The sequence below is a fragment of the Haemorhous mexicanus genome, unplaced genomic scaffold (assembly GCF_027477595.1).
Source record: "Haemorhous mexicanus isolate bHaeMex1 unplaced genomic scaffold, bHaeMex1.pri scaffold_195_ctg1, whole genome shotgun sequence".
Taxonomy (NCBI): domain Eukaryota; kingdom Metazoa; phylum Chordata; class Aves; order Passeriformes; family Fringillidae; genus Haemorhous; species Haemorhous mexicanus.
In genome coordinates this window covers 3,192-29,967 of record NW_026776025.1, presented here as the reverse complement: position 1 = coordinate 29,967, position 26,776 = coordinate 3,192, and the positions used below count along the sequence as shown (strand labels likewise).

Below are 26,776 nucleotides of genomic sequence, written 5' to 3'. Positions count from 1 at the left end.
CGCCCCTTTCTAACCAAAAATACAAAAAGCCACGCCCCTCCTTGCCCGCATTGGCCGAACCCAGAGGGGCCTCCCATTGGTCGCCGCTCGCGTGACGTCATCAGACGGCGCCACCCGGAAGCGGCGGCCGCGTCGCGCGGCTCGGGCGGGATTTTGGGGGAAATTAGGGCGATTTTGGGGCATTTTGGGGCATTTTGGGGCTGGCGGAGCCCCGGGCGGGGCCATGGCCGCCCCCGCCAGCGCGCAGAGCGCCAGCAAGACCTGGGAGCTGAGCCTGTACGAGCTGCACCGCACCCCGCAGGTAAAAACGGGGCAAAAACCCCAAGTTTTGGGAAAAAATCGGAATTTGGGGGGAAAAAAGGGAAATTTGGGGGGAAACAGCGGAATTTGGGGGGTCGGGATCGGGAGGGAACCGGGATCTGGGGGGGAAAAGCCGAAATTAGGATCGGCAGCGCTGAAGGTTGGGGTTAAAGCCCCGAAATTTGGGGGTAAAAGCGAAATTTGGGGGGAAAAAATCCCGAAATTTGGGGGAAAAAAAGCGAAATTTGGGGTCGGAATTGGAGGGAAACCCCCGAAATTTGGGGTTAAAGCTCCGACATTTGGGACAAAAATCCGAAATTTGGGGTTAAAGCTCCGAAATTCGGGGGGGAAATCCAAAATTTGGGGGGAAATCCCAAAATTTCGGGGTCGGGATTGGTTGGGAAACTCCAAAATTTGGGGTTAAACCTCTGAAATTTGGGGCGAAAATCCGGAATTTTGGGGGAAAAGCTGAAATTTGGGGGGGAAACCCCTGAAATTTGAGGGGAAAAATGCAAAATTGGGGAAATTTTGAAATTGGGGTGGAAACCCCCAAAACTGGGTGGTCAGGATTGGGGGCAAACCCCAAAATTTTGGGGGAAATGCTGAAATTTGGGGGGAAAACGCCAAAATTGGGGGAAACCCCAAAACTGAGGAGTCAGAATTGGCGGGAAAACCCCAAAATTGGGGGGAAAATCCCAAAATTTGTGGTGGAAAACCCCAAAATTTGTGGTGGAAAGGGCCAAAATTTGGGGGGGAAACCCGAAATTGGGGGGAAATCCCAAAATTTATGGAGGGACACCTCAAAATTTGGGGAAACCCTAAAATTGAGGAGTCAGAATTGGGGGAAAACCCCAAAATTGGGGAAACGCCCAAAATTGGGGAGTCAGAATTGGGGGGAAAATCCCAAAATTGGGGGAAAACCCCAAAATTGAGGAGTCAGAATTGGGGGGAAACCCCAAAATTTCGGGAAACCCCAAAATTGAGGGGTCAGAAATGGGGGAAAACCCCAAAATTTGGGGAAAACCCCAAAATTGAGGAGTGGGAATTCGGGGAAAACCCCAAAATTTGGGGAAAACCCCAAAACTGAGGAGTGGGAATTTGGGGGAAAACTCCAAAATTTGGGGAAAACCCAAAATCGAGGAGTCAGAATTGGGGGAAAACCCCAAAATTGGGGGAAAATCCCAAAATTGAGGAGTCAGAAATGGGGGAAAACCCCAAAATTTGGGGGAAAACCCCAAAATTGGGGGAAAATCCCAAAATTGAGGAGTCAGAAATGGGGGGAAACCCCAAAATTTGGGGGAAAACCCCAAAATTTGTGGTGGAAAGGGCCAAAATTTGGGGGCGAAACCTCAAAATTGAGGAGTCAGAAATGGGGGAAACCCCAAATTTGGGGGAAAATCCCAAAATTGAGGAGTGGGAATTGGGGGAAAACCCCAAAATTTGGGGAAAACCCCAAAATTGAGGGGTCAGAACTGGGGGGAAAACCCCAAAATTGGGGAAAACCCCAAAATTGAGGAGTCAGAACTGGGGAGAAAATCCAAAATTTGGGGAAAAACCCAAAATTGAGGAGTCAGAATTGGGGGAAAACCCCAAAATTTGGGGAAAACCCAAAATTGGGGAGTCAGAACTGGGCGGGAAAAACCCCAAAATTTGTGGTGGAAAGGGCCAAAATTTGGGGGGAAAACCCCAAAATTGAGGAGTGGGAATTTGGGGGAAAACCCCAAAATTTGGGGAAAACCCAAAATTGAGGAGTCAGAAATGGGGGGAAACCCCAAAATTTGGGGGAAAACCCCAAAATTTGTGGTGAAAGGGCCAAAATTTGGGGGGGAAACCCCAAAATTGAGGAGTGGGAATCTGGGGGAAAACCCCAAAATTGGCGGAAAACCCCAAAATTGAGGAGTCAGAATTGGGGAGAACCCCAAAATTTTGGGGAAAACCCCGAAATTGAGGAGTCAGAATTGAGGGGAAAACCCCAAAATTGGGGGAAAACCCCAAAATTGAGGAGTCAGAAATGGGGGGAAACCCAAAATTTAGGAAAACCCCAAAATAGAGGAGTCAGAAATGGGGGGAAACCCAAAATTTGTGGTGGAAAGGGCCAAAATTTGGGGGGAAAACCCCAAAATTGAGGAGTGGGAATTCGGGGGAAAACCCCAAAATTGGGGAGTCAGAAATGAGGGAAACCCCAAAATTTGGGGGAAAATCCCAAAACTGAGGAGTCAGAATTGGGTGAAACCCCCAAAATTGGCGGAAAACCCCAAAATTGAGGAGACAGAAATGGGGGAAAACCCCAAAATTGGGGGAAAACCCTAAAATTGAGGAGTCAGAAATGGGGGAAAACCCCAAAATTTGGGGAAAACCCCAAAATTGAGGAGTCAGAATTGGGGGGAAAACCCCAAAATTGGGGGAAAACCCAAAATTGAGGAGTCAGAACTGGGGAGAAAATCCAAAATTTGGGGAAAAACCCAAAATTGAGGAGTCAGAATTGGGGGGAAAACCCCAAAATTTGGGGAAAACCCAAAATTGGGGAGTCAGAACTGGGCGGGAAAAACCCCAAAATTTATGGTGAAAGGGCCAAAATTTGGGGGGGAAACCCCAAAATTGAGGAGTGGGAATTTGGGGGAAAACCCCAAAACTGGGGGAAAACCGCAAAATTGGGGAGTCAGAAATGGGGGAAAACCTCAAAATTTGGGGAAACCCCAAAATTTAAGAGTCAGAATTGGGGGGAAACCCCAAAATTTGTGGGGGAAAGCCCAAAATTGAGAAGTCAGAACTGGGGGAAAACCCCAAAATTGGGGAAAACCCCAAAATTTGTGGTGGAAAACCCCAAAACTGAGGAGTCAGAACTGGGGAGAAAATCCCAAAATTTGGGGAAAATCCCAAAATTTGGGGAAAACCCCGAAATTGGGGAGTCAGAATTGGGGGAAAACCCCAAAATTTGGAAAAACCCCAAAATTGGGGAAAAACCCCAAAATTTGTGGTGGAAAACCCCAAAACTGAGGAGACAGAATTGGGGGAAAATCCCAAAATTGGGGGAAAACCCCAAAATTGGGGGAAAACCCCAAAATTGGGGAGTCAGAATTGGGGGAAAACCCCAAAATTTGGGAAAACCCCGAAATTGGGGAAAAACCCCAAAATTTGTGGTGGAAAACCCCAAAACTGAGGAGACAGAATTGGGGGAAAATCCCAAAATTTGGGGAAACCCCAAAATTGAGGGAAACCCCAAAATTGGGGGAAAACCCCAAAATTTGGGGTGGAGGAAAAGGCCGGAACTGGGCGGGGAAAACCCCAAAATTTGGGGGGGAAAAGCCAAAAATGAGGGGTCAGGAATGTCCCCAAGGTGTCCCCAGGGGTGTCCCCAGTGTCCCCAAGGTGTCCCCAGGAGGCCATCGGGGATGGCACAGAGGTCTCGGTGTCCCCAGTGTCCCCAAGGTGTCCCCAAGGTGTCCCCAGGGGTGTCCCCAAGGTGTCCCCAGGGGTGTCCCCAGTGTCCCCAAGGTGTCCCCAAAGTGTCCCCAGTGATGTCCCCAGGGTGTCCCCAAGGTGTCCCCAAGGTGTCCCCAGGGTATCCCCATGGGTGTCCCCAGGGTTGTCCCCAAGGTGTCCCCAGGGTTGTCCCCAAGGTGTCCCCATGGGTGTCCCCAAGGTGTCCCCATGGTGTCCCCAAGGTGTCCCCAGGGTGTCCCCAAGGTGTCCCCAAGGTGTCCCCAAGGTGTCCCCAGGGTGTCCCCAGTGTCCCCAAGGTGTCCCCAAAGTGTCCCCAATGATGTCCCCAAGGTGTCCCCATGGGTGTCCCCAGTATCCCCAAGGTGTCCCCAGTGTCCCCAAGGTATCCCCATGGGTGTCCCCAAGGTGTCCCCAAGGTGTCCCCAGGGGTGTCCCCAGTGTCCCCAAGGTGTCCCAAATATCCCCAAGGTGTCCCCAGTGTCCCCAAGGTGTCCCCAGGGTGTCCCCAGGGGTGTCCCCAGTGTCCCCAAGGTGTCCCCGGGACACCACCGTGGACAGCACGGAGATCGCCGTGTCCCCAGGGTGTCCCCAGTAATGTCCCCAAGGTGTCCCCAGTGTCCCCGTGGACAGCACGGAGATCGCCGTGTCCCCAAGGTGTCCCTGAGGTGTCCCCATGGGTGTCTCCAATGATGTCCTCATGGGTGTCCTCAGGGTGTCCCCATGGGTGCCCCATGGGTGTCCCCAAGGTGTCCCCAAGGTGTCCCTGAGGTGTCCCCATGGGTGTCCCCAATATCCCCAAGGTGTCCCCATGGGTGCCCCATGGGTGTCCCCCGTGATGTCCCCAAGGTGTCCCCGGTGTCCCCGGGACGCCACAGTGGACAGCACGGAGATTGCCGTGTCCCCAGGGTGTCCCCGAGGTGTCCCCAATGATGTCCCCAGGGTGTCCCCAAGGTGTCCCCAGTGATGTCACTGATGTCCCCAGGAGGCCATCATGGACGGCACGGAGATCGCGGTGTCCCCTCGGTCCCTGCACTCGGAGCTGATGGCACTGATGGCACTGTCACAGGGCTGTGTCAGGGTGTCCCCAATGATGTCACTGATGTCCCCAGTGATGTCCCCACTGTCCCTGTCCCCAGGAGGCCATCATGGACGGCACGGAGATCGCGGTGTCCCCTCGGTCCCTGCACTCGGAGCTGATGGCACTGCGGTGTCACTGATGGCACTGTCACAGGGCTGTGTCAGGGTGTCCCCAATGATGTCACTGATGGCACTGCGGTGTCGCTGATGGCTGTGTCAGGGCTGTGTCAGGGTGTCCCCAATGATGTCACTGATGTCCCCAGTGATGTCACTGATGTCCCTGTCCCCAGGAGGCCATCATGGACGGCACGGAGATCGCGGTGTCCCCTCGGTCCCTGCACTCGGAGCTGATGGCACTGATGGCACTGTCACAGGGCTGTGTCAGGGCTGTCCCCAATGATGTCACTGATGTCACTGATGTCACTGATGTCTCTGTCCCCAGGAGGCCATCATGGACGGCACGGAGATCGCGGTGTCCCCTCGGTCGCTGCACTCGGAGCTGATGGCACTGTGGTGTCACTGATGGCACAGGGCAGTGTCAGGGCTGTCCCCAATGATGTCCCCAGTGATGTCACTGATGTCCCCAATGATGTCCCTGATGTCCCCAGGAGGCCATCATGGACTGCACGGAGATCGCGGTGTCCCCTCGGTCCCTGCACTCGGAGCTGATGGCACTGCGGTGTCACTGTGCCTGTGTCAGGGCTGTGTCAGGGTGTCCCCAGTGATGTCCCCACTGTCCCTGTCCCCAGGAGGCCATCATGGACGGCACGGAGATCGCGGTGTCCCCTCGGTCCCTACACTCGGAGCTGATGGCACTGATGGCACTGTCACAGGGCTGTGTCAGGGCTGTGTCAGGGTGTCCCCACTGATGTCACTGATGTCCCTGATGTCCCCAGGAGGCCATCATGGACGGCACGGAGATCGCGGTGTCCCCTCGGTCCCTGCACTCGGAGCTGATGGCACTGATGGCACTGTCACAGGGCTGTGTCAGGGCTGTCCCCAGTGATGTCACTGATGTCCCCAGTGATGTCCCCACTGTCCCTGTCCCCAGGAGGCCATCATGGACGGCACGGAGATCGCGGTGTCCCCTCGGTCCCTGCACTCGGAGCTGATGGCACTGCGGTGTCACTGATGGCACTGTGGCTGTGTCAGGGCTGTGTCAGGGTGTCCCCAGTGATGTCACTGATGTCACTGATGTCCCCAGGAGGCCATCATGGATGGCACGGAGATCGCGGTGTCCCCTCGGTCCCTGCACTCGGAGCTGATGGCACTGCGGTGTCACTGATGGCACTGTCACAGGGCTGTCACTGATGGCACTGCGGTGTCACAGGGCTGGCTCAGGGCTGTGTCAGGGCTGTCCCCAATGATGTCCCCACTGTCCCCAGGAGGCCATCATGGACGGCACGGAGATCGCGGTGTCCCCTCGGTCCCTGCACTCGGAGCTGATGGCACTGCAGTGTCACTGATGGCACTGGCACAGGGCTGTCACTGATGGCACTGTCACAGGGCTGTCAGGGCTGGCTCAGGGCTGTGTCAGGGTGTCCCCAGTGATGTCACTGGTGTCACTGATGTCCCCAGGAGGCCATCATGGACGGCACGGAGATCGCGGTGTCCCCTCGTTCCCTGTACTCGGAGCTGATGGCACTGCGGTGTCACTGATGGCACTGTCACAGGGCTGTGTCAGGGTGTCCCCAATGATGTCACTGATGGCACTGCGGTGTCGCTGATGGCTGTGTCAGGGCTGTGTCAGGGTGTCCCCAATGATGTCACTGATGTCCCCAGTGATGTCACTGATGTCCCTGTCCCCAGGAGGCCATCATGGACGGCACGGAGATCGCGGTGTCCCCTCGGTCCCTGCACTCGGAGCTGATGGCACTGATGGCACTGTCACAGGGCTGTGTCAGGGCTGTCCCCAATGATGTCACTGATGTCACTGATGTCACTGATGTCTCTGTCCCCAGGAGGCCATCATGGACGGCACGGAGATCGCGGTGTCCCCTCGGTCGCTGCACTCGGAGCTGATGGCACTGTGGTGTCACTGATGGCACAGGGCAGTGTCAGGGCTGTCCCCAATGATGTCCCCAGTGATGTCACTGATGTCCCCAATGATGTCCCTGATGTCCCCAGGAGGCCATCATGGACGGCACGGAGATCGCGGTGTCCCCTCGGTCGCTGCACTCGGAGCTGATGGCACTGTGGTGTCACTGATGGCACAGGGCAGTGTCAGGGCTGTCCCCAATGATGTCCCCAGTGATGTCACTGATGTCCCCAATGATGTCCCTGATGTCCCCAGGAGGCCATCATGGACGGCACGGAGATCGCGGTGTCCCCTCGGTCGCTGCACTCGGAGCTGATGGCACTGTGGTGTCACTGATGGCACAGGGCAGTGTCAGGGCTGTCCCCAATGATGTCCCCAGTGATGTCACTGATGTCCCCAATGATGTCCCTGATGTCCCCAGGAGGCCATCATGGACGGCACGGAGATCGCGGTGTCCCCTCGGTCCCTGCACTCGGAGCTGATGGCACTGCGGTGTCACTGTGCCTGTGTCAGGGCTGTGTCAGGGTGTCCCCAGTGATGTCCCCACTGTCCCTGTCCCCAGGAGGCCATCATGGACGGCACGGAGATCGCGGTGTCCCCTCGGTCCCTACACTCGGAGCTGATGGCACTGATGGCACTGTCACAGGGCTGTGTCAGGGCTGTGTCAGGGTGTCCCCACTGATGTCACTGATGTCCCTGATGTCCCCAGGAGGCCATCATGGACGGCACGGAGATCGCGGTGTCCCCTCGGTCCCTGCACTTGGAGCTGATGGCACTGATGGCACTGTCACAGGGCTGTGTCAGGGCTGTCCCCAGTGATGTCACTGATGTCCCCAGTGATGTCCCCACTGTCCCTGTCCCCAGGAGGCCATCATGGACGGCACGGAGATCGCGGTGTCCCCTCGGTCCCTGCACTCGGAGCTGATGGCACTGCGGTGTCACTGATGGCACTGTGGCTGTGTCAGGGCTGTGTCAGGGTGTCCCCAGTGATGTCACTGATGTCACTGATGTCCCCAGGAGGCCATCATGGATGGCACGGAGATCGCGGTGTCCCCTCGGTCCCTGCACTCGGAGCTGATGGCACTGCGGTGTCACTGATGGCACTGTCACAGGGCTGTCACTGATGGCACTGCGGTGTCACAGGGCTGGCTCAGGGCTGTGTCAGGGCTGTCCCCAATGATGTCCCCACTGTCCCCAGGAGGCCATCATGGACGGCACGGAGATCGCGGTGTCCCCTCGGTCCCTGCACTCGGAGCTGATGGCACTGCAGTGTCACTGATGGCACTGGCACAGGGCTGTCACTGATGGCACTGTCACAGGGCTGTCAGGGCTGGCTCAGGGCTGTGTCAGGGTGTCCCCAGTGATGTCACTGGTGTCACTGATGTCCCCAGGAGGCCATCATGGACGGCACGGAGATCGCGGTGTCCCCTCGTTCCCTGTACTCGGAGCTGATGGCACTGGCACTGTCACAGGGCTGTGTCAGGGCTGTGTCAGGGTGTCCCCAGTGATGTCCCCAATGATGTCCCTGTCCCCAGGAGGCCATCATGGACGGCACGGAGATTGCGGTGTCCCCTCGGTCGCTGCACTCGGAGCTGATGGCACTGCGGTGTCACTGATGGCACTGTGCCTGTGTCAGGGCTGGCTCAGGGCTGTGTCAGGGTGTCACTGATGTCCCCAGTGATGTCCCCAATGATGTCCCTGTCCCCAGGAGGCCATCATGGACGGCACGGAGATCGCGGTGTCCCCTCGGTCCCTGCACTCGGAGCTGATGGCACTGTGCCTGTGTCAGGGCTGTGTCACTGTCCCCAATGATGTCCCCAGTGATGTCACTGATGTCACTGATGTCCCCAGGAGGCCATCATGGACGGCACGGAGATCGCGGTGTCCCCTCGGTCCCTGCACTCGGAGCTGATGGCACTGTCACTGCAGTGTCACTGATGTCACTGTGGCTGTGTCAGGGCTGTGTCAGGGTGTCCCCAATGATGTCACTGATGTCACTGATGTCACTGATGTCCCTGTCCCCAGGAGGCCATCATGGACGGCACGGAGATCGCGGTGTCCCCTCGGTCCCTGCACTCGGAGCTGATGTGCCCCATCTGCCTGGACATGCTCAAGAACACCATGACCACCAAGGAGTGTCTGCACCGCTTCTGCTCCGACTGCATCGTCACCGCATTGAGGAGTGGGTATGTGTCACCTGTGTGTCACCTGTGTGTCACCTGTGTGTGTGTCACTGTCACCTGTGTGTGTGTGTCACTGTCACCTGTGTGCGTGTGTCACCTGTGTGTGTGTCACTGTCACCTGTGTGTGTGTCACTGTCACCTGTGTGTGTGTGTCACTGTCACCTGTGTGCGTGTGTCACCTGTGTGTGTGTCACTGTCACCTGTGTGTGTGTCACTGTCCCCCCTGTGCCTGCACCGCTTCTGCTCCGACTGCATCGTCACCGCGCTCAGGAGTGGGTATGTCACCTGTGTGTCACCTGTGTGTCACCTGTGTGTGTGTGTCACCTGTGTGTCACCTGTGTGTGTGTCACTGTCACCTGTGTGTGTGTCACTGTCACCTGTGTGTGTGTCACTGTCACCTGTGTGTGTCACTGTCCCCCCTGTGTCTGCACCGCTTCTGCTCCGACTGCATCGTCACCGCGCTCAGGAGCGGGTACGTGTCACCTGTGTCACCTGTGTGTCACCTGTGTGTGTGTCACTGTCACCTGTGTGTGTGTCACTGTCACCTGTGTGTGTGTCACTGTCACCTGTGTGTGTCACTGTCACCTGTGTGTGTGTCACTGTCACCTGTGTGTGTGTGTCACTGTCACCTGTGTGTGTGTCACTGTCACCTGTGAGTGTGTCCCTGGCACCTGTGTGTGTCACTGTCACCTGTGTGTGTCACTGTCACCTGTGAGTGTGTCCCTGTCACCTGTGTGTGTCCCTGTCACCTGTGTGTGTCACCTGTGTCACCTGTGTGTCCCTGTCACCTGTGTGTCACTGTCACCTGTGTGTGTCACCTGTGTCACCTGTGTGTGTCACCTGTGTGTGTGTCACTGTCACCTGTGTGTGTCACTGTCACCTGTGTGTGTGTCACTGTCACCTGTGTGTGTGTCACTGTCACCTGTGTGTGTCACTTGTGTGTCACCTGTGTGTGTCACTGTCACCTGTGTGTGTCACTGTCACCTGTGTGTGTCACTGTCACCTGTGTGTGTGTCACCTGTGTGTGTCACTGTCACCTGTGTGTGTGTCACTGTCACCTGTGTGTGTCACTGTCACCTGTGTGTGTGTCACTGTCACCTGTGTGTGTGTCACTGTCACCTGTGTGTGTGTCACCTGTGTGTGTCACTGTCCCCTGTGTGTGTGTCACTGTCACCTGTGTGTGTGTCACTGTCACCTGTGAGTGTCACTGTCACCTGTGTGTGTGTCACTGTCACCTGTGTGTCACCTGTGAGTGTCACTGTCACCTGTGTGTGTCACCTGTGTGTCACCTGTGTGTGTGTCACTGTCACCTGTGTGTGTGTCACTGTCACCTGTGTGTGTGTGTCACTGTCACCTGTGTGTGTCACTGTCACCTGTGTGTGTGTCACTGTCACCTGTGAGTGTCACTGTCACCTGTGTGTGTGTCACTGTCACCTGTGAGTGTGTCACTGTCACCTGTGTGTGTGTCACTGTCACCTGTGTGTGTGTCACTGTCCCCCCTGTGCCTGCACCGCTTCTGCTCCGACTGCATCGTCACCGCGCTCAGGAGTGGGTACGTGTCACCTGTGTGTCACCTGTGTGTCACCTGTGTCACCTGTGTCACCTGTGTGTGTGTCACTGTCACCTGTGAGTGTGTCACTGTCACCTGTGTGTGTCACTGTCACCTGTGTGTGTCACTGCCCCCCCTGTGCCTGCACAGGTTCTGCTCCGACTGCATCGTCACCGCGCTCAGGAGCGGGTATGTCACCTGTGTGTCACCTGTGTCACCTGTGTGTCACCTGTGTGTGTCACTGTCACCTGTGTGTGTGTGTCACTGTCACCTGTGTGTGTGTCACTGTCACCTGTGTGTGTGTCACTGTCACCCCTGTGCCTGCACCGCTTCTGCTCCGACTGCATCGTCACCGCATTGAGGAGCGGGTACGTGTCACCTGTGTCACCTGTGTGTGTGTCACCTGTGTGTGTGTCACTGTCACCTGTGTGTGTGTCACTGTCACCTGTGTGTGTGTCACTGTCACCTGTGTGTGTCATTGTCACCTGTGTGTGTGTCACTGTCCCCCCTGTGCCTGCACCGCTTCTGCTCCGACTGCATAGTCACCGCATTGAGGAGCGGGTACGTGTCACCTGTGTGTCACCTGTGTGTCACCTGTGTGTGTGTGTCACTGTCACCTGTGTGTGTGTCACTGTCACCTGTGTGTGTGTCACTGTCACCTGTGTGTCACCTGTGTCACCTGTGTGTGTCACCTGTGTGTGTCACTGTCACCTGTGTGTCACCTGTGTCACCTGTGTGTGTCACTGTCACCTGTGTGTCACCTGTGTCACCTGTGTGTGTCACCGTCGCCATTTTCCCCCATTTTTTCCCATTTTTCCCCGATTTTTCCCCGTTTTTTTTCCCATTTTCCCACTTTTTTCCCCCATTTCCCCCAGGAACAAGGAGTGTCCCACCTGCAGGAAGAAGCAGAATTCACATTGCCCAAATCCCATTTTCCCCTGATTTTTCCCCCTTTTTTTTGCCGTTTCTCCCCCTTTTTTTTTGCCGTTTTTCTGCCGTTTTTCCCCCACATTTTCCCCGATTTTTTCCCCGATTTTTTTCCCATTTTCCCACTTTTTTCCCCCATTTCCCCCAGGAACAAGGAGTGTCCCACCTGCAGGAAGAAGCAGAGCTCACATTGCCCAAATCCCATTTTCCCCTGATTTTTCCCCCTTTTTTTTGCCATTTCTCCCCCTTTTTTTTTTGCCGTTTTTCTGCCATTTTTCCCCCAAATTTTCCCCGATTTTTTCCCCATTTTTTTCCCCATTTTCCCACTTTTTTCCCCCATTTTCCCCAGGAACAAGGAGTGTCCCACCTGCAGGAAGAAGCAGAGCTCACATTGCCCAAATCCCATTTTCCCCTGATTTTTCCCCCTTTTTTTGCCGTTTTTCCCCCAAATTTTCCCCGATTTTTTCCCCGTTTTTTTCCTGTTTTCCCATTTTTTCCCCCATTTCCCCCAGGTCCAAGGAGTGTCCCACCTGCAGGAAGAAGCAGAGTTCACATTGCCCAAATCCCATTTTCCCCTGATTTTTCCCCCTTTTTTTTCCGTTTTTCCCCCTTTTTTTTGCCGTTTTTCTGCCGTTTTTCCCCCAAATTTTCCCCAATTTTTTCCCCGTTTTTTTTCCCGTTTTCCCACTTTTTTCCCCCATTTCCCCCAGGAACAAGGAGTGTCCCACCTGCAGGAAGAAGCTGGGTTCTCATTTTCCCCCAAATTTTCCCCGTTTCTCCCCCATTTTCCCCCAATTTTTCCCCGTTTTTCCCCCATATTTTCCCCATTTCTCCCCCAATTATTTCCCCATTTTTTTTCTCATTTTCCCACTTTTTTCCCCCATTTCCCCCAGGAACAAGGAGTGTCCCACCTGCAGGAAGAAGCAGAGTTCACATTGCCCAAATCCCATTTTCCCCTGATTTTTTCCCCCTTTTTTTTTGCCGTTTTTTTGCCGTTTTCCCCCCAAATTTTCCCCGATTTTTTCCCCGTTTTTTTTCCCGTTTTCCCACTTTTTTCCCCCATTTCCCCCAGGAACAAGGAGTGTCCCACCTGCAGGAAGAAGCAGAGCTCACATTGCCCAAATCCCATTTTCCCCTGATTTTTCCCCCTTTTTTTTTGCCGTTTCTCCCCCTTTTTTTTTTGCCGTTTTTCTGCCGTTTTTCCCCCAAATTTTCCCCGATTTTTTCCCCGTTTTTTTTTCCCGTTTTCCCACTTTTTTCCCCCATTTCCCCCAGGAACAAGGAGTGTCCCACCTGCAGGAAGAAGCTGGTTTCCAAGCGCTCCCTCCGCCCCGACCCCAATTTCGACGCGCTCATCTCCAAGATTTACCCGAGCCGCGACGAGTACGAGGCGCACCAGGACCGGGTGCTGGCCAAGCTCAGCCGCCTGCACAACCAGCAGGCCCTCAGCTCCAGCATCGAGGAGGGCCTCAAGATGCAAGCCATGCACAGGTCTGGGCAGAATTCCCAAAATTCCCGATTTTTTCTGGGATTTTGGGGCGGTTTTGTGGGGTTTGGGGTGAAAACAGGGCAAAAATGGACCCAAAATGGTTCAAAAATGGCACCAAATGACTCACAAATGGCCCCAAATCCACAAATATTCCTGAAATGCCTGTTCAGGGTTAGGCCATGGACAGGTCTGGGCAGAATTCCCAAAATTCCCAATTTTTTCTGGGATTTTGGGGTGGTTTCGTGGGGTTTGGGGTGGAAGTGGGGCAAAAATGGCTCAGAAATGGCATTACATAGGTCAAAAATGGCCCCAAATCCACAAATATTCCTGAAATTCCTGTTCAGGATGCAGGCCAGGTGCATGTCCAGGGAATTTTGGGGAGAATTCCCAAAATTCCCATTTTTTTCTGGGATTTTGAGGTAATTTTGTGGGTTTTGGGGTGGAAACGGGGCAAAACCGCACCCAAAATGGTTCAAAAATGGCACCAAATGACTCAGGAATGGCCCCAAATCCTTGGAAATTCCTGAAATTCCTGTTCAGGGTCAGGCCATGCACAGGTCCGGGCAGAATTCCCAAAATTCCCAATTTTTTTCTGGGATTTTGGGGCGGTTTTGTGGTGTTTGGTGTGAAAACGGGGCAAAAATAGCTCAAAAATGGTTCAAAAATGGCATCACATCGGTCAAAAATGGCCCCAAATCCACAAATATTCCTGAAACGCCTGTTCAGGGTCAGGCCATGCACAGGTCTGGGCAGAATTCCCAAAATTCCCAATTTTTTCTTGGGTTTTGGGGCGGTTTTGTGGCGTTTGGGGTGAAAGTGGAGCAAAAATGGCTCAAAAATGGCACCACATTGGTCAAAAATGGCCCCAAATCCCCAAATATTCTTGAAATTCCTGTTCAGGATGCAGGCCAGGTGCATGTCCAGGGAATTTTGGGGAGAATTCCCAAAATTCCCATTTTTTTCTTGGATTTTGGGGTAATTTTGTGGGGTTTGGGGTGAAAACGGGGCAAAAATGGACCCAAATTGGGGGAAATGGTTCAAGAATGGCTCCAAATTTACCCAAATCCATGAAATTTCCTGTTCAGGGTCAGGCCATGCACAGGTCTGGCTGGAATTCCCAAAATTCCCAATTCTTTTCTGGGATTTTGAGGTAATTTTGTGGGGTTTGGGGTGAAAACGGGGCAAAAATGGGGCAAAAACGGGGCAAAAATGGCATCACACAGGTCAAAAATGGCCCCAAATCCACAAATATTCCTGAAATTCCTGTTCAGGGTCAGGCCATGCACAGGTCCGGCCAGAATTCCCAAAATTCCCAATTTTTTCTGGGATTTTGGGGTGGTTTCGTGGGGTTTGGGGTGGAAACGGGGCAAAAATGGGGCAAAAATGGTTCAAAAATGGCATCACATCGGTCAAAAATGGCCCCAAATCCACAAATATTCCTGAAATTCCTGTTCAGGGTCAGGCCATGCACAGGTCTGGGCAGAATTCCCAAAATTCCCAATTTTTTCTGGGATTTTGGGGCGGTTTTGTGGGGTTTGGGGTGAAAACGGGGCAAAAACTGGGGCAAAAACGGACCCAAATTGGGGGAAATGGTTCAAGAATCGCTCCAAATTTACCCAAATCCATGAAAATTCCTGTTCAGGGTCAGGCCATGCACAGGTCTGGGCAGAATTCCCAAAATTCCCAATTTTTTCTGGGATTTTGAGGTAATTTTGTGGCGTTTGGGGTGAAAACGGGGCAAAAAAATGGCTCAGAAATGGCTCAGGAATGGCCCCAAATCCACAAAATTTTCTGAAATTCCTGTTCAGGGTCAGGCCATGCACAGGTCTGGGCAGAATTCCCAAAATTCCCGATTTTTTCCCAGGGATTTTTGGGCAGTTTCGTGGGGTTATTTTCCCCATGATTCTCTCAATTATTTTCCTGTAAAATCCCATTTATTTCCCCGTTCTTTTCCCTTAAATCCCATTTTTTCCCCCTAAAATCCTATTATTTCCCCATTCTTCTTCTTTAAAATCCCATTATTTTCCCCATTATTTCCCATTACTTTCCCCTATTAATTTCCCCATTCTTTTTCTCTAAAATCTCAATTTTCCCCCCATTATTTCTCCATTAATTTCCCATTATTTCCCATTCTTTTCTTCTAAAATCCTATTATTTTCCCCATTATTTTCCTCTAAAATCTCATTATTTCCCCATTATTTTCCCCATTATTTTTCTCAAAAATCCCATTATTTTCCCCATTATTTTCCTCTAAAATCTCATTTTTTCCCCATTATTTTCCCTGTTATTTTCCCAGTATTTTGCCCTAAAATCCCAGTATTTTCCCCATTGTTTTCCTCATTATTTTTCTCTAAAATCCCATTTTTCCCCCCATTATTTGCCATGATTTTCCCCATTCTTTCCCCATTATTTCTCAATTATTTTCCCCATTCTTTCCTTCCAAAATCCCATTTTTCACCCATTATTTTCCTCTAAAATCCTATTATTTTCCCCATTATTTTTCCCATTTTCTCTGATATTTCCCCATTATTTCCCCCATTATTTTCCCATTATTTTCCCCATTTTTCTTCTCTAAAATCCCATTTTTTCCCCCATTATTTTCCACATTTTTGTCCCTATTATTTTCCTCTAAAATCCCATTTTTTCCCCATTATTTTCCACATTTTTGTCCCCATTATTTTCCTCTAAAATCCCATTTTTCCCCATTCTTTCCCATTAATTTCCCATTATTGTCCCCATTATTTTCCTCTAAAATCCCATTTTTTCCCCATTATTTCCCATTAATTTCTCATTATTTTCCCCATTATCTCTGATATTTCCCCCATTATTTCCCATTATTTTCCCCATTTTTCTTCTTTAAAATCCCATTATTTCCTCCATTATTTCCCATTATATTTTCCCCATCCTTTTCCCCTAAAATCCCATTTTCCCCCCCATTATTTCCCTCTAAAATCCCATTTTTTCCCCCATTATTTCCCATTAATTTCCCATTATTGTCCCCATCATTTTCCCCTGAAATTCCCATTTTTCCCCCATTATTTCCCCATTATTGTCCCCATTATTTCCCTCTAAAATCCCATTTTTTCCCCCATTATTTCCCATTAATTTCCCATTATTTTCCCCAATTATTTTTCTCAAAAGTCCCATTATTTTCAGCATTTCCCCCATTAATTTCCTCTAAAATCCCATTATTTTTCCCATTTTCTCTGATATTTCCCCCATTTTTTTCCCCAGTTTTTACCCCATTATTTCCCCCATTATTTCCCATTATTTTCCCCATTTTTCTTCTCTAAAATCCCATTATTTCCTCCATTATTTCCCATAATATTTTCCCCATCCTTTTCCCCTAAAATCCCATTTTCCCCCCCATTATTTTCCTCTAAAATCCCATTTTTTCCCCCATTATTTTCCTCATTATTGACCCCATTATTTTCCCCTAAAATCCCATTTTTTTCCCCATTATTTCCCATTATTTTCCCATTATTGTCCCCATCATTTTCCCCTGAAATTCCCATTTTTCCCCCATTATTTCCCCATTATTGTCCCCATTATTTCCCTCTAAAATCCCATTTTTTCCCCATTATTTCCCATTAATTTCCCATTATTTTCCCCAATTATTTTTCTCAAAATCCCATTACTTTCAGCATTTCCCCCATTATTTTCCTTTAAAATCCCATTATTTTCCCCATTTTTCTTCTCTAAAATCCCATTATTTCCTCCATTATTTCCCATTATATTTTCCCCATCCTTTTCCCCTAAAATCCCATTTTCCCCCCCATTATTTTCCTCTAAAATCCCATTTTTTCCCCCATTATTTTCCTCATTATTGTCCCCATTATTTCCCTCTAAAATCCCATTTTTTCCCCATTATTTCCCATTAATTTCCCATTATTGTTCCCATCATTTTCCCCTAAAATTCCCATTTTTCCCCCATTATTTCCCCATTATTGTCCCCATTATTTCCCTCTAAAATCCCATTTTTTCCCCATTATTTCCCATTAATTTCCCATTATTGTCCCCAATTATTTTTCTCAAAAGTCCCATTATTTTCAGCATTTCCCCCATTAATTTCCTCTAAAATCCCATTATTTTTCCCATTTTCTCTGATATTTCCCCCATTATTTTCCCCATTATTTTCCCCAATATTTCCCCCATTATTTCCCATTATTTTCCCCATTTTTCTTCTCTAAAATCCCATTATTTCCTCCATTATTTCCCATTATATTTTCCCCATCCTTTTCCCCTAAAATCCCATTTTTTCCCCCATTATTTCCCATTAATTTCCCATTATTTTCCCCAATTATTTTTCTCAAAAGTCCCATTATTTTCAGCATTTCCCCCATTAATTTCCTCTAAAATCCCATTATTTTTCCCATTTTCTCTGATATTTCCCCCATTATTTCCCAATATTTCCCCCATTATTTCCCCCATTATTTCCCATTATTTTCCCTATTTTTCTTCTCTAAAATCCCATTATTTCCTCCATTATTTCCCATTATATTTTCCCCATCCTTTTTCTCTAAAATCCCTTTATTTTCCCCCTAAAATCCCATTTTTTCCCCTAAAATTCCATTTTTTCCCCCTAAAATCCCATTTGTTCCCCTAAAATTCCATTTTTTCTCGTAAAATCCCATTTTTTCCCCTAAAATCCCATTTTTTCCCCTAAAATCTCTTTTTTTTCCCCTAAAATCCCATTTTTTTCCCCTAAAATCCCATTTTTTCCCCCTAAAATCCCATTTTTTCCCCCTAAAATCCCATTTTTTCCCCCTCTAATCCCATTTTTTTCCCCTCAAATCCCATTTGTTCCCCTAAAATCCCATTTTTTTCCCCTAAAATCCCATTTGTTCCCCTAAAATCTCATTTGTTCCCCAAAAATCCCATTTTTTTCCCCTAAAATCCCATTTGTTCCCCTAAAATCCCATTTGTTCCCCTAAAATCCCATTTTTTTCCCTTAAAATCCCATTTGTTCCCCTAAAATCCCATTTGTTCCCCTAAAATCCCATTTTTTCCCCTAAAATCTCCATTTTTCCCCTTAAATCCCATTTGTTCCCCTAAAATCCCATTTTTTTCCCCTCAAATCCAATTTTTTCCCCTAAAATCCCATTTTTTTCCCCTCAAATCCCATTTTTTCCCCTAAAATCCCATTTTTTCCCCTAAAATCCCATTTTTTTCCCCTAAAATTCCATTTGTTCCCCAAAATCCCATTTTTTTCCCCAAAATCCCTTTATTTTCCCCTAAAATCCCATTTTTTCCCCTAAAATCCCATTTGTTCCCCTCAAATCCCATTTGTTCCCCTAAAATCCCATTTTTTCCCCTCAAATCCCATTTTTTTCCCCTCAAATCCCATTTGTTCCCCTAAAATCCCATTTTTTTCCCCTAAAATCCCATTTTTTTCCCCTTTTTTCCCAGAGCCCAGCGCGTCCGTAAGATGGCGGCCGAGTCGGACCCCGCGGGGTTCTCGGGGGGCGAGGAGGGGCTGGAGGCGCTGGGCACGCCCCCGGAGCCCCCCGGGCCCAGCCGGAAGCGTTCCCGCGCCTCCGACGACTCCGGGCCCGACCCCGAGGCCGAGACCGCGCCCGAGGGGGCGGGGCCCGGGGGCGGGGCCGGGGGCGGGGCTGGGCCCGGGGGGCGGGGCAGCCCCGAGGCCGAGGCGGAGGCGGGGAGCAGCGAGATCGAGCTCGTCTTCCGGCCACACCCCCTGCTGGTGGAGAAGGGCGAGTACTGCCAGACACGGTGAGTGGCCTTCATCATCCTCATCATCATCTTCATCCTGTTCCTCTTCCTGTGCCACTTCCTGTGCCACTTCCTGTTCCTGTTCCACTTCCTGTTCCCCTTCTGGCCACGCCCCCTGCTGGTGGGGAAGGGGGAGCACTGCCAGACACGGTGAGTGGCCTTCATCATCCTCATCATCATCTTCGTCTTCATCCTGTTCCTCTTCCTGTGCCACTTCCTGTGCCACTTCCTGTTCCACTTCCTGTTCCTCTTCCTGTTCCACTTCCTGTTCCTCTTCCTGTTCCACTTCCTGTTCCTCTTCCTGTTCCCTTTCCTGTTCCCCTTCCGGCCACACCCCCTGCTGGTGGAGAAGGGCGAGCACTGCCAGACACGGTGAGTGGCCTTCATCACCTTCATCATCATCTTCATCTTCATCTTCATCCTGTTCCTCTTCCTGTGCCACTTCCTGTTCCACTTCCTGTTCCCCTTCCGGCCACACCCCCTGCTGGTGGAGAAGGGCGAGTACTGCCAGACACGGTGAGTGGCCTTCATCATCCTCATCATCATCTTCATCTTCATCCTGTTCTTCTTCCTGTGCCACTTCCTGTGCCACTTCCTGTTCCACTTCCTGTTCCTCTTCCTGTTCCCCTTCCGGCCACACCCCCTGCTGGTGGGGAAGGGCGAGTACTGCCAGACACGGTGAGTGGCCTTCATCACCCTCATCATCTTCATCTTCATCCTGTTCCTCTTCCTGTGCCACTTCCTGTGCCACTTCCTGTTCCACTTCCTGTTCCTCTTCCTGTTCCACTTCCTGTTCCTCTTCCTGTTCCACTTCCTGTTCCTCTTCCTGTTCCCTTTCCTGTTCCCCTTCCGGCCACACCCCCTGCTGGTGGAGAAGGGCGAGCACTGCCAGACACGGTGAGTGGCCTTCATCACCTTCATCATCATCTTCATCTTCATCTTCATCCTGTTCCTCTTCCTGTGCCACTTCCTGTTCCACTTCCTGTTCCCCTTCCGGCCACACCCCCTGCTGGTGGAGAAGGGCGAGTACTGCCAGACACGGTGAGTGGCCTTCATCATCCTCATCATCATCTTCATCTTCATCCTGTTCTTCTTCCTGTGCCACTTCCTGTGCCACTTCCTGTTCCACTTCCTGTTCCTCTTCCTGTTCCCCTTCCGGCCACACCCCCTGCTGGTGGGGAAGGGCGAGTACTGCCAGACACGGTGAGTGGCCTTCATCACCCTCATCATCTTCATCTTCATCCTGTTCCTCTTCCTGTGCCACTTCCTGTGCCACTTCCTGTGCCACTTCCTGTTCCACTTCCTGTTCCTCTTCATCTTCCACTTCCTGTTCCTGTTCCACTTCCTGTTCCCCTTCCGGCCACACCCCCTGCTGGTGGAGAAGGGCGAGTACTGCCAGACACGGTGAGTGGCCTTCGTCACCTTCATCATCATCTTCATCTTCATCTTCATCCTGTCCCTCTTCCTGTGCCACTTCTTGTTCCACTTCCTGTTCCACTTCCGGCCACACCCCCTGCTGGTGGAGAAGGGCGAGTACTGCCAGACACGGTAAGTGGCCTTCATCATCCTCATCATCATCTTCATCTTCATCTTCATCTTCATCTTCATCCTGTTCCTCTTCCTGTTCCACTTCCACTTCCACTTCCTGTTCCACTTCCTGTTCCTCTTCCGGCCACGCCCCCTGCTGCTGGAGAAGGGCGAGTACTGCCAGACACGGTGAGTGGCCTTCATCATCTTCATCATCTTCATCTTCATCTTCATCCTGTTCCTCTTCCTGTGCCACTTCCTGTTCCACTTCCTGTTCCCCTTCTGGCCACACCCCCTGCTGGTGGAGAAGGGCGAGTACTGCCAGACACGGTGAGTGGCCTTCATCACCTTCATCATCTTCATCATCTTCATCTTCATCCTGTTCCACTTTCTGTGCCACTTCCTGTGCCACTTCCTGTGCCACTTCCTCTTCCTGTGCCACTTCCTGTTCCCCTTCTGGCCACGCCCCCTACTGGTGGAGAAGGGCGAGTACTGCCAGACACGGTGAGTGGCCTTCATCACCTTCATCATCATCTTCATCTTCATCCTGTTCCTCTTCCTGTGCCACTTCCTGTTCCTCTTCCTGTGCCACTTCCTGTTCCCCTTCCGGCCACACCCCCTGGTGCTGGAGAAGGGCGAGTACTGCCAGACACGGTGACTGGCCTTCATCATCCTCATCATCATCTTCATCTTCATCCTGTCCCTCTTCCTGTGCCACTTCCTGTTCCACTTCCTGTTCCTCTTCCTGTGCCACTTCCTGTTCCCCTTCTGGCCACGCCCCCTGCTGGTGGAGAAGGGCGAGTACTGCCAGACATGGTGAGTGGCCTTCATCATCCTCATCATCATCTTCATCTTCATCCTGTTCCTCTTCCTGTGCCACTTCATGTTCCACTTCCTGTTCCACTTCCTGTGCCACTTCCTGTTCCTCTTCATCTTCCACTTCCTGTTCCTGTTCCACTTCCTGTTCCCCTTCCGGCCACGCCCCCTGCTGGTGGAGAAGGGCGAGTACTGCCAGACACGGTGAGTGGCCTTCGTCGCCTTCATCATCATCTTCATCTTCATCCTCATCCTGTTCCTGTGTCACTTCCTGTTCCTGTTCCACTTCCTGTGCAACTTCCTGTTCCTGTTCCACTTCCTGTTCCCCTTCTGGCCACACCCCCTGCTGGTGGAGAAGGGCGCATACTGCCAGACACGGTGAGTGGCCCTTCATCATCTTCATCATCTCCATCCTCATCTTCCTCATCTTCATCTTCCTCCTCCTCCCTTTTCCCTCCTGTCCCTCTTCTTTCTCTCGTCCACTTCCTGCTCTTCCTCTTCCTCCTCTTCCTCTTCTTTCTCCTCCTCCTCTTCCTCTTCCTCCTCTTCTTCCTCCTCCTCCTCCTCCTCTTCCCTCTTCCATGGACTTTTCCCATGGATTTCTCCCACATTTTTCCCACTTCCTCCCACTCCCATTTTCACTCTTTTTTTCCTCATTTTTCCCCCCATTTTTCCCCAGATTTTCCCACCCCAGAATTCCCAATTTCCCCTGGTTTCACCCCAATTTTCCCCTGATTTTTTCCCCACAATTCCATTAAAATCTCACTCGCTCCCAGCCCCATTCCCACTGGATTTTTCCCAATTTTTTCCCATTTTCCCCCCATTTTTTTGCCTTTTTTCCCACATTTTTCCCCCAGATTTTCCCTCCCCAGAATTCCCAATTTCCCCTGGATTCACCCCAATTTTCCCCTGATTATTTCCCCACAATTCCATTAAAATCTCACTCGCTCCCAGCCCCATTCCCACTGGGATTTTCCCATTTTTTCCCATTTTCCCCCCATTTTTTTGCCTTTTTTTCCCACATTTTTCCCCAGATTTTCCCACCCCAGAATTCCCAATTTCCCCTGGATTCACCCCAATTTTCCCCTGATTTATTTCCCACAATTCCATTAAAATCTCTCTCGCTCCCAGCCCCATTCCCACTGGATTTTTCCCATTTTTTTCCCATTTTCCCCCCATTTTTTTGCCTTTTTTTCCCCTGATTTTTCCCCAGATTTTCCCACCCCAGAATTCCCAATTTCCCCTGGATTCACCCCAATTTTTCCCGGAATTTTTCCCACAATTCCATTAAAATCTCGCTCGCTCCCAGCCCCATTCCCACTGGGTTTTCCCCATTTTTATCCCATTTTCCCCCCATTTTTTTGCATTTTTTCCCCTGATTTTTCCCCAAATTTTCCCACCCCAGAATTCCCAATTTCCCCTGGATTCACCCCAATTTTCCCCTGATTTTTTCCCACAATTCCATTAAAATCTCTCTCGCTCCCAGCCCCATTCCCACTGGATTTTTCCCATTTTTTTTCCCATTTTCCCCCCATTTTTTTACCTTTTTTCCCCTAATTTTTCCCCAGATTTTCCCACCCCAGAATTCCCAATTTCCCCTGGATTCACCCCAATTTTCCCCTGATTTTTTCCCCACAATTCCATTAAAATCTCACTCACTCCCAGCCCCATTCCCACTGGATTTTTCCCATTTTTTTCCCATTTTCCCCCCATTTTTTTGCCTTTTTTCCCCACATTTTTTCCCCAGATTTTCCCACCCCAGAATTCCCAATTTCCCCTGGATTCACCCCAATTTTCCCCTGATTTTTTCCCCACAATTCCAATAAAATCTCTCTCGCTCCCAGCCCCATTCCCACTGGATTTTTCCCATTTTTTTCCCATTTTCCCCCCATTTTTTTGCCTTTTTTCCCCACATTTTTCCCCAGATTTTCCCCCCCCAGAATTCCCAATTTCCCCTGGTTTCACCCCAATTTTCCCCTGATTTTTTCCCACAATTCCATTAAAATCTCACTCGCTCCCAGCCCCATTCCCACTGGATTTTTCCCATTTTTTCCCATTTTCCCCCCATTTTTTGGCCTTTTTTTCCCAGATTTTTCCCACCCCAGAATTCCCAATTTCCCCTGGTTTCACCCCAATTTTCCCCTGATTTTTTCCCACAATTCCATTAAAATCTCTCTCGCTCCCAGCCCCATTCCCACTGGTTTTTTCCCATTTTTTTCCCATTTTTCCCCATTTTTTTGCCTTTTTTCCCCCAATTTTTTGCCTGATTTTTCCCCAAATTTTCCCACCCCAGAATTCCCAATTTCCCCTGGATTCACCCCAATTTTTCCCGTTTTTCCCCGTTTTTCAGGTTCGTCAAGACCACCTCCAACGCCACGGTGGATCACCTGTCCAAGTACCTGGCGCTGCGCATCGCCCTGGAGGAGGCCCCGCCCCCCGGGGCTGACCCCGCCCCCTCGCTGGGTGACGTCAGCGAGAAGCAGTACACCATCTACACCACGCCCCGCCGCCGGCGCCGCCTTCACGGTAACTTCCGGAACCGGAAACCGGGGGGGGGGGGGGGAGTTGGGCCTGGGCAACATGGCCGACAGCACTTCCTGTGATGGTGGGACCGGAACTTCCGGGAGAAACAGGAAGTGAAGCGGAAGTGGGAGAGAATGGTGGCAATGGGGCCTGGGCAATATGTCCGACAGCACTTCCTGTGATGGTGGCACTGGAACTTCCGGGGGAAACAGGAAGTGGTGCCGGAAGTGGGTGAGAGGGGCCTGGGGAACATGGCCAACAGCACTGCCAATGATGGCGGCACCGGAACTTCCAGGGGAAACAGGAAGTGGAGGCAGAAGTGGGTGGGAGGGGCCTGGACAACATGGCTGACAGCACTTCCTGTAATGGCGTCTCTGGAACTTCCAGTAGAACCAGGAAGTGGAACCGGAAATGGGGCAGAAATGGGGCCTGGGGAACATGGCCGCCATCACTTCTGGTGATGGCCGGCACCAGAACTTCCGGGGGAAACAGGAAGTGGAGCCGGAAGTGGGTGGGAATGGGGCCTGAGCAACATGGCTGACACCGGGTAATGGCGGCACCAGAACTTCTGGGGAAACCAGGAAGTGAACTGGAAGTGGGTGGGTGGAGCCTGGGGGAACATGGCCGACAGCACTTCCTCTGATGGCCAGCACCAGAACTTCCAGGGAAAACAGGGAAGTGAACCGGAAGTGGGTGGGAGGAGCCTGGGAAACATGGCTGACTGCACTTCCTGTGATGGTGGCACCGGAACTTCCGGGAAAACCAGGAAGTGAACCGGAAGTGGGTGGGAGGAGCCTGGGAAACATGCTGAGGGCACTTCCTGTGATGGTGGCACCGGAACTTCCGGGGAAACCAGGAAGTGAACCGGAAGTGGTGTGGAATGAAGGGAATGGAGTGGGAGGGGCATGGGAAGCGGTGCTGACGTCACTTCCGGTATAACCCGGAAGTTGGGGAGTCCCAGGGGTGAATTTTGGGGTCAATTCTGGGGATTTTGGGGGGAAAATTTGGGGCTTCCGGGGGGAAATTTTTGGGGCTTTTTTGGGTTTTTTTCTGGGATTTTGTTGGGTTCTTTTTGGGGTTTTTTGGGGTATTTTGGGGGGTTATTTTTGTGGGGGTTATTTTGGGGGTTTTTTGCCTATTTTGGGGATTTTTTTGTGTTATTTTTGGGGTAGTTTTGGTTTTTTGGGGGTTTTTTTTTGGTATTTTTTGGTATTTTGGGGTTTTTTTGAGTATTTTTGTGGCTTTTTTAGGATATTTTTTGGAATTTTTTTGGGATTTTTTTGGGATTTTTGGGGTTATTTCTGGAGTAATTTTTAGGGGTTAATTTGGGTTTTTTGGGGGCTAATTTGGGGGTGTTTTGCCAATTTTTGGGGGTTTTTTTGTGTTATTTTTGGGCTATTTTTGGTTTTTTGGGCGGTTTTTTTTGGTATTTTTTGGTATTTTGGGGTTTTTTTGAGGTTATTTTTGGTGTATTTTGAGGGATATTTTGGGGTTATTTTTAGAGTTATTTTTGCTTTTTTGGGTATTTTTGGGGTGATTTTTGTGTATTTTTGGGGGTTGTTTTTTTGGGGTATTTTGGGTGGCTTTTTTGGGATATTTTTGGGTTGATTTTTGGGATTATTTTTGGGACATTTCTGGGGTATTTTGGGGGTTATTTTTTGGGTGTTTTGGGATTATTTTTGTGTATTTTTGGGGTTTTTTCTGAGTATTTTTGTGGCTTTTTTAGGATATTTTTTGGGGTTATTTTGGGGTTTTTTTTGGGATTTTTGGGGTTATTTTTGGGGTTCTTTTTGGGGTTAATTTGGCTTTTTGGGGGCAATTTTTGGGGATATTTCTGGGGATATTTTGGGGCTATTTTTGGTTTTTTGGGGGCAATTTTTGGGGATATTTTGGGAGTTTTTTTGGGATATTTTGGGGGTTTTGGGGTTTTTTTGAGGGGGTTATTTTTGGGTGATTTTGGGGTTATTTTTGGGTTTTTTGGAGTATTTTGAGGGATATTCCGGGGTTATTTTTAGGGGGGTTTTTTTTTGCCTTTTTTTGGGTATTTTTGGGGTTATTTTTGCATAATTTTGGGGTGATTTTTGTGTATTTTGGGGTTTTTTTGGGGTATTTTGGGTGGCTTTTTTGGGATATTTTTGGGTCTATTTTTGGGATTATTTTTGGGACATTTCTGGGGTATTTTGGGGGTTATTTTTTGGGTGTTTTGGGATTATTTTTGTGTATTTTTGGGGGGTTTTTCTGAGTATTTTTGTGGCTTTTTTAGAATATTTTTGGGGTGGTTTTTGGGGTTATTTTGGGTGTTTTTGGGGTTCCTGACCCCGATTTCTGTCCCCCCAGCCCCTGAACGGCTCCTGGAGGGTTTTTGGGGTTATTTTGGATGTTTTTGGGTTCCTGACCCCGATTTCTGTCCCCCCAGCCCCTGAACGGCTCCTGGAGGGTTTTTGGGGTTATTTTGGGTGTTTTTGGGGTTCCTGACCCCGATTTCTGTCCCCCCAGCCCCTGAACGGCTCCTGGAGGGTTTTTGGGGTGGTTTTTGGGGTTATTTTGGGTGTTTTTGGGGTTCCTGACCCCGATTTCTGTCCCCCCAGCCCCTGAACGGCTCCTGGAGGTTTTTGGGGTGGTTTTTGGGGTTATTTTTGGGTGTTTTTGGGGTTCCTGACCCCGATTTCTGTCCCCCCAGCCCTTGAACGGCTCCTGGAGGGTTTTTGGGGTGGTTTTTGGGGTTATTTTGGGTGTTTTTGGGGTTCCTGACCCCCGATTTCTGTCCCCCCAGCCCCTGAACGGCTCCTGGAGGGTTTTTTGGGGTTATTTTGGGGTTATTTTGGGTGTTTTTGGGGGTCCTGACCCCGATTTCTGTCCCCCCAGCCCCTGAACGGCTCCTGGAGGGTTTTTTGGGGGTGGTTTTTGGGGTTATTTTGGGTGTTTTTGGGGTCCTGACCCCGATTTCTGTCCTTCCAGCCCCTGAACGGCTCCTGGAGGGTTTTTGGGGTTATTTTGGGGTTATTTTGGGTGTTTTTGGGGGTCCTGACCCCGATTTCTGTCCCCCCAGCCCCTGAACGGGTCGCTGACGCTGGAGTTGGTGAACGAGAAGTTCTGGAAGCTCAGCAAACCCCTGGAGCTCTACTACGCCCCCACCAAGGAGCAGAAATAGCCAAAAAACGCCCCAAAAA

At 50.6% G+C, this 26,776-nt stretch overlaps 1 protein-coding gene across 1 annotated transcript; it reads left to right on the top strand.

Annotated features, from left to right (window-relative positions):
* The first annotated feature begins 102 nt into the window (after window positions 1-102).
* Window positions 103-26,776, top strand: LOC132322903 (E3 ubiquitin-protein ligase RING2-A-like). The gene is given in 9 exon segments (XM_059837652.1): window positions 103-301; window positions 8,885-9,033; window positions 9,503-9,514; window positions 10,742-10,780; window positions 12,794-13,009; window positions 18,417-18,740; window positions 23,434-23,586; window positions 23,588-23,609; window positions 26,656-26,776. Coding segments are annotated over 9 exon segments (1,095 nt in total). The 5' UTR covers window positions 103-223; the 3' UTR covers window positions 26,758-26,776.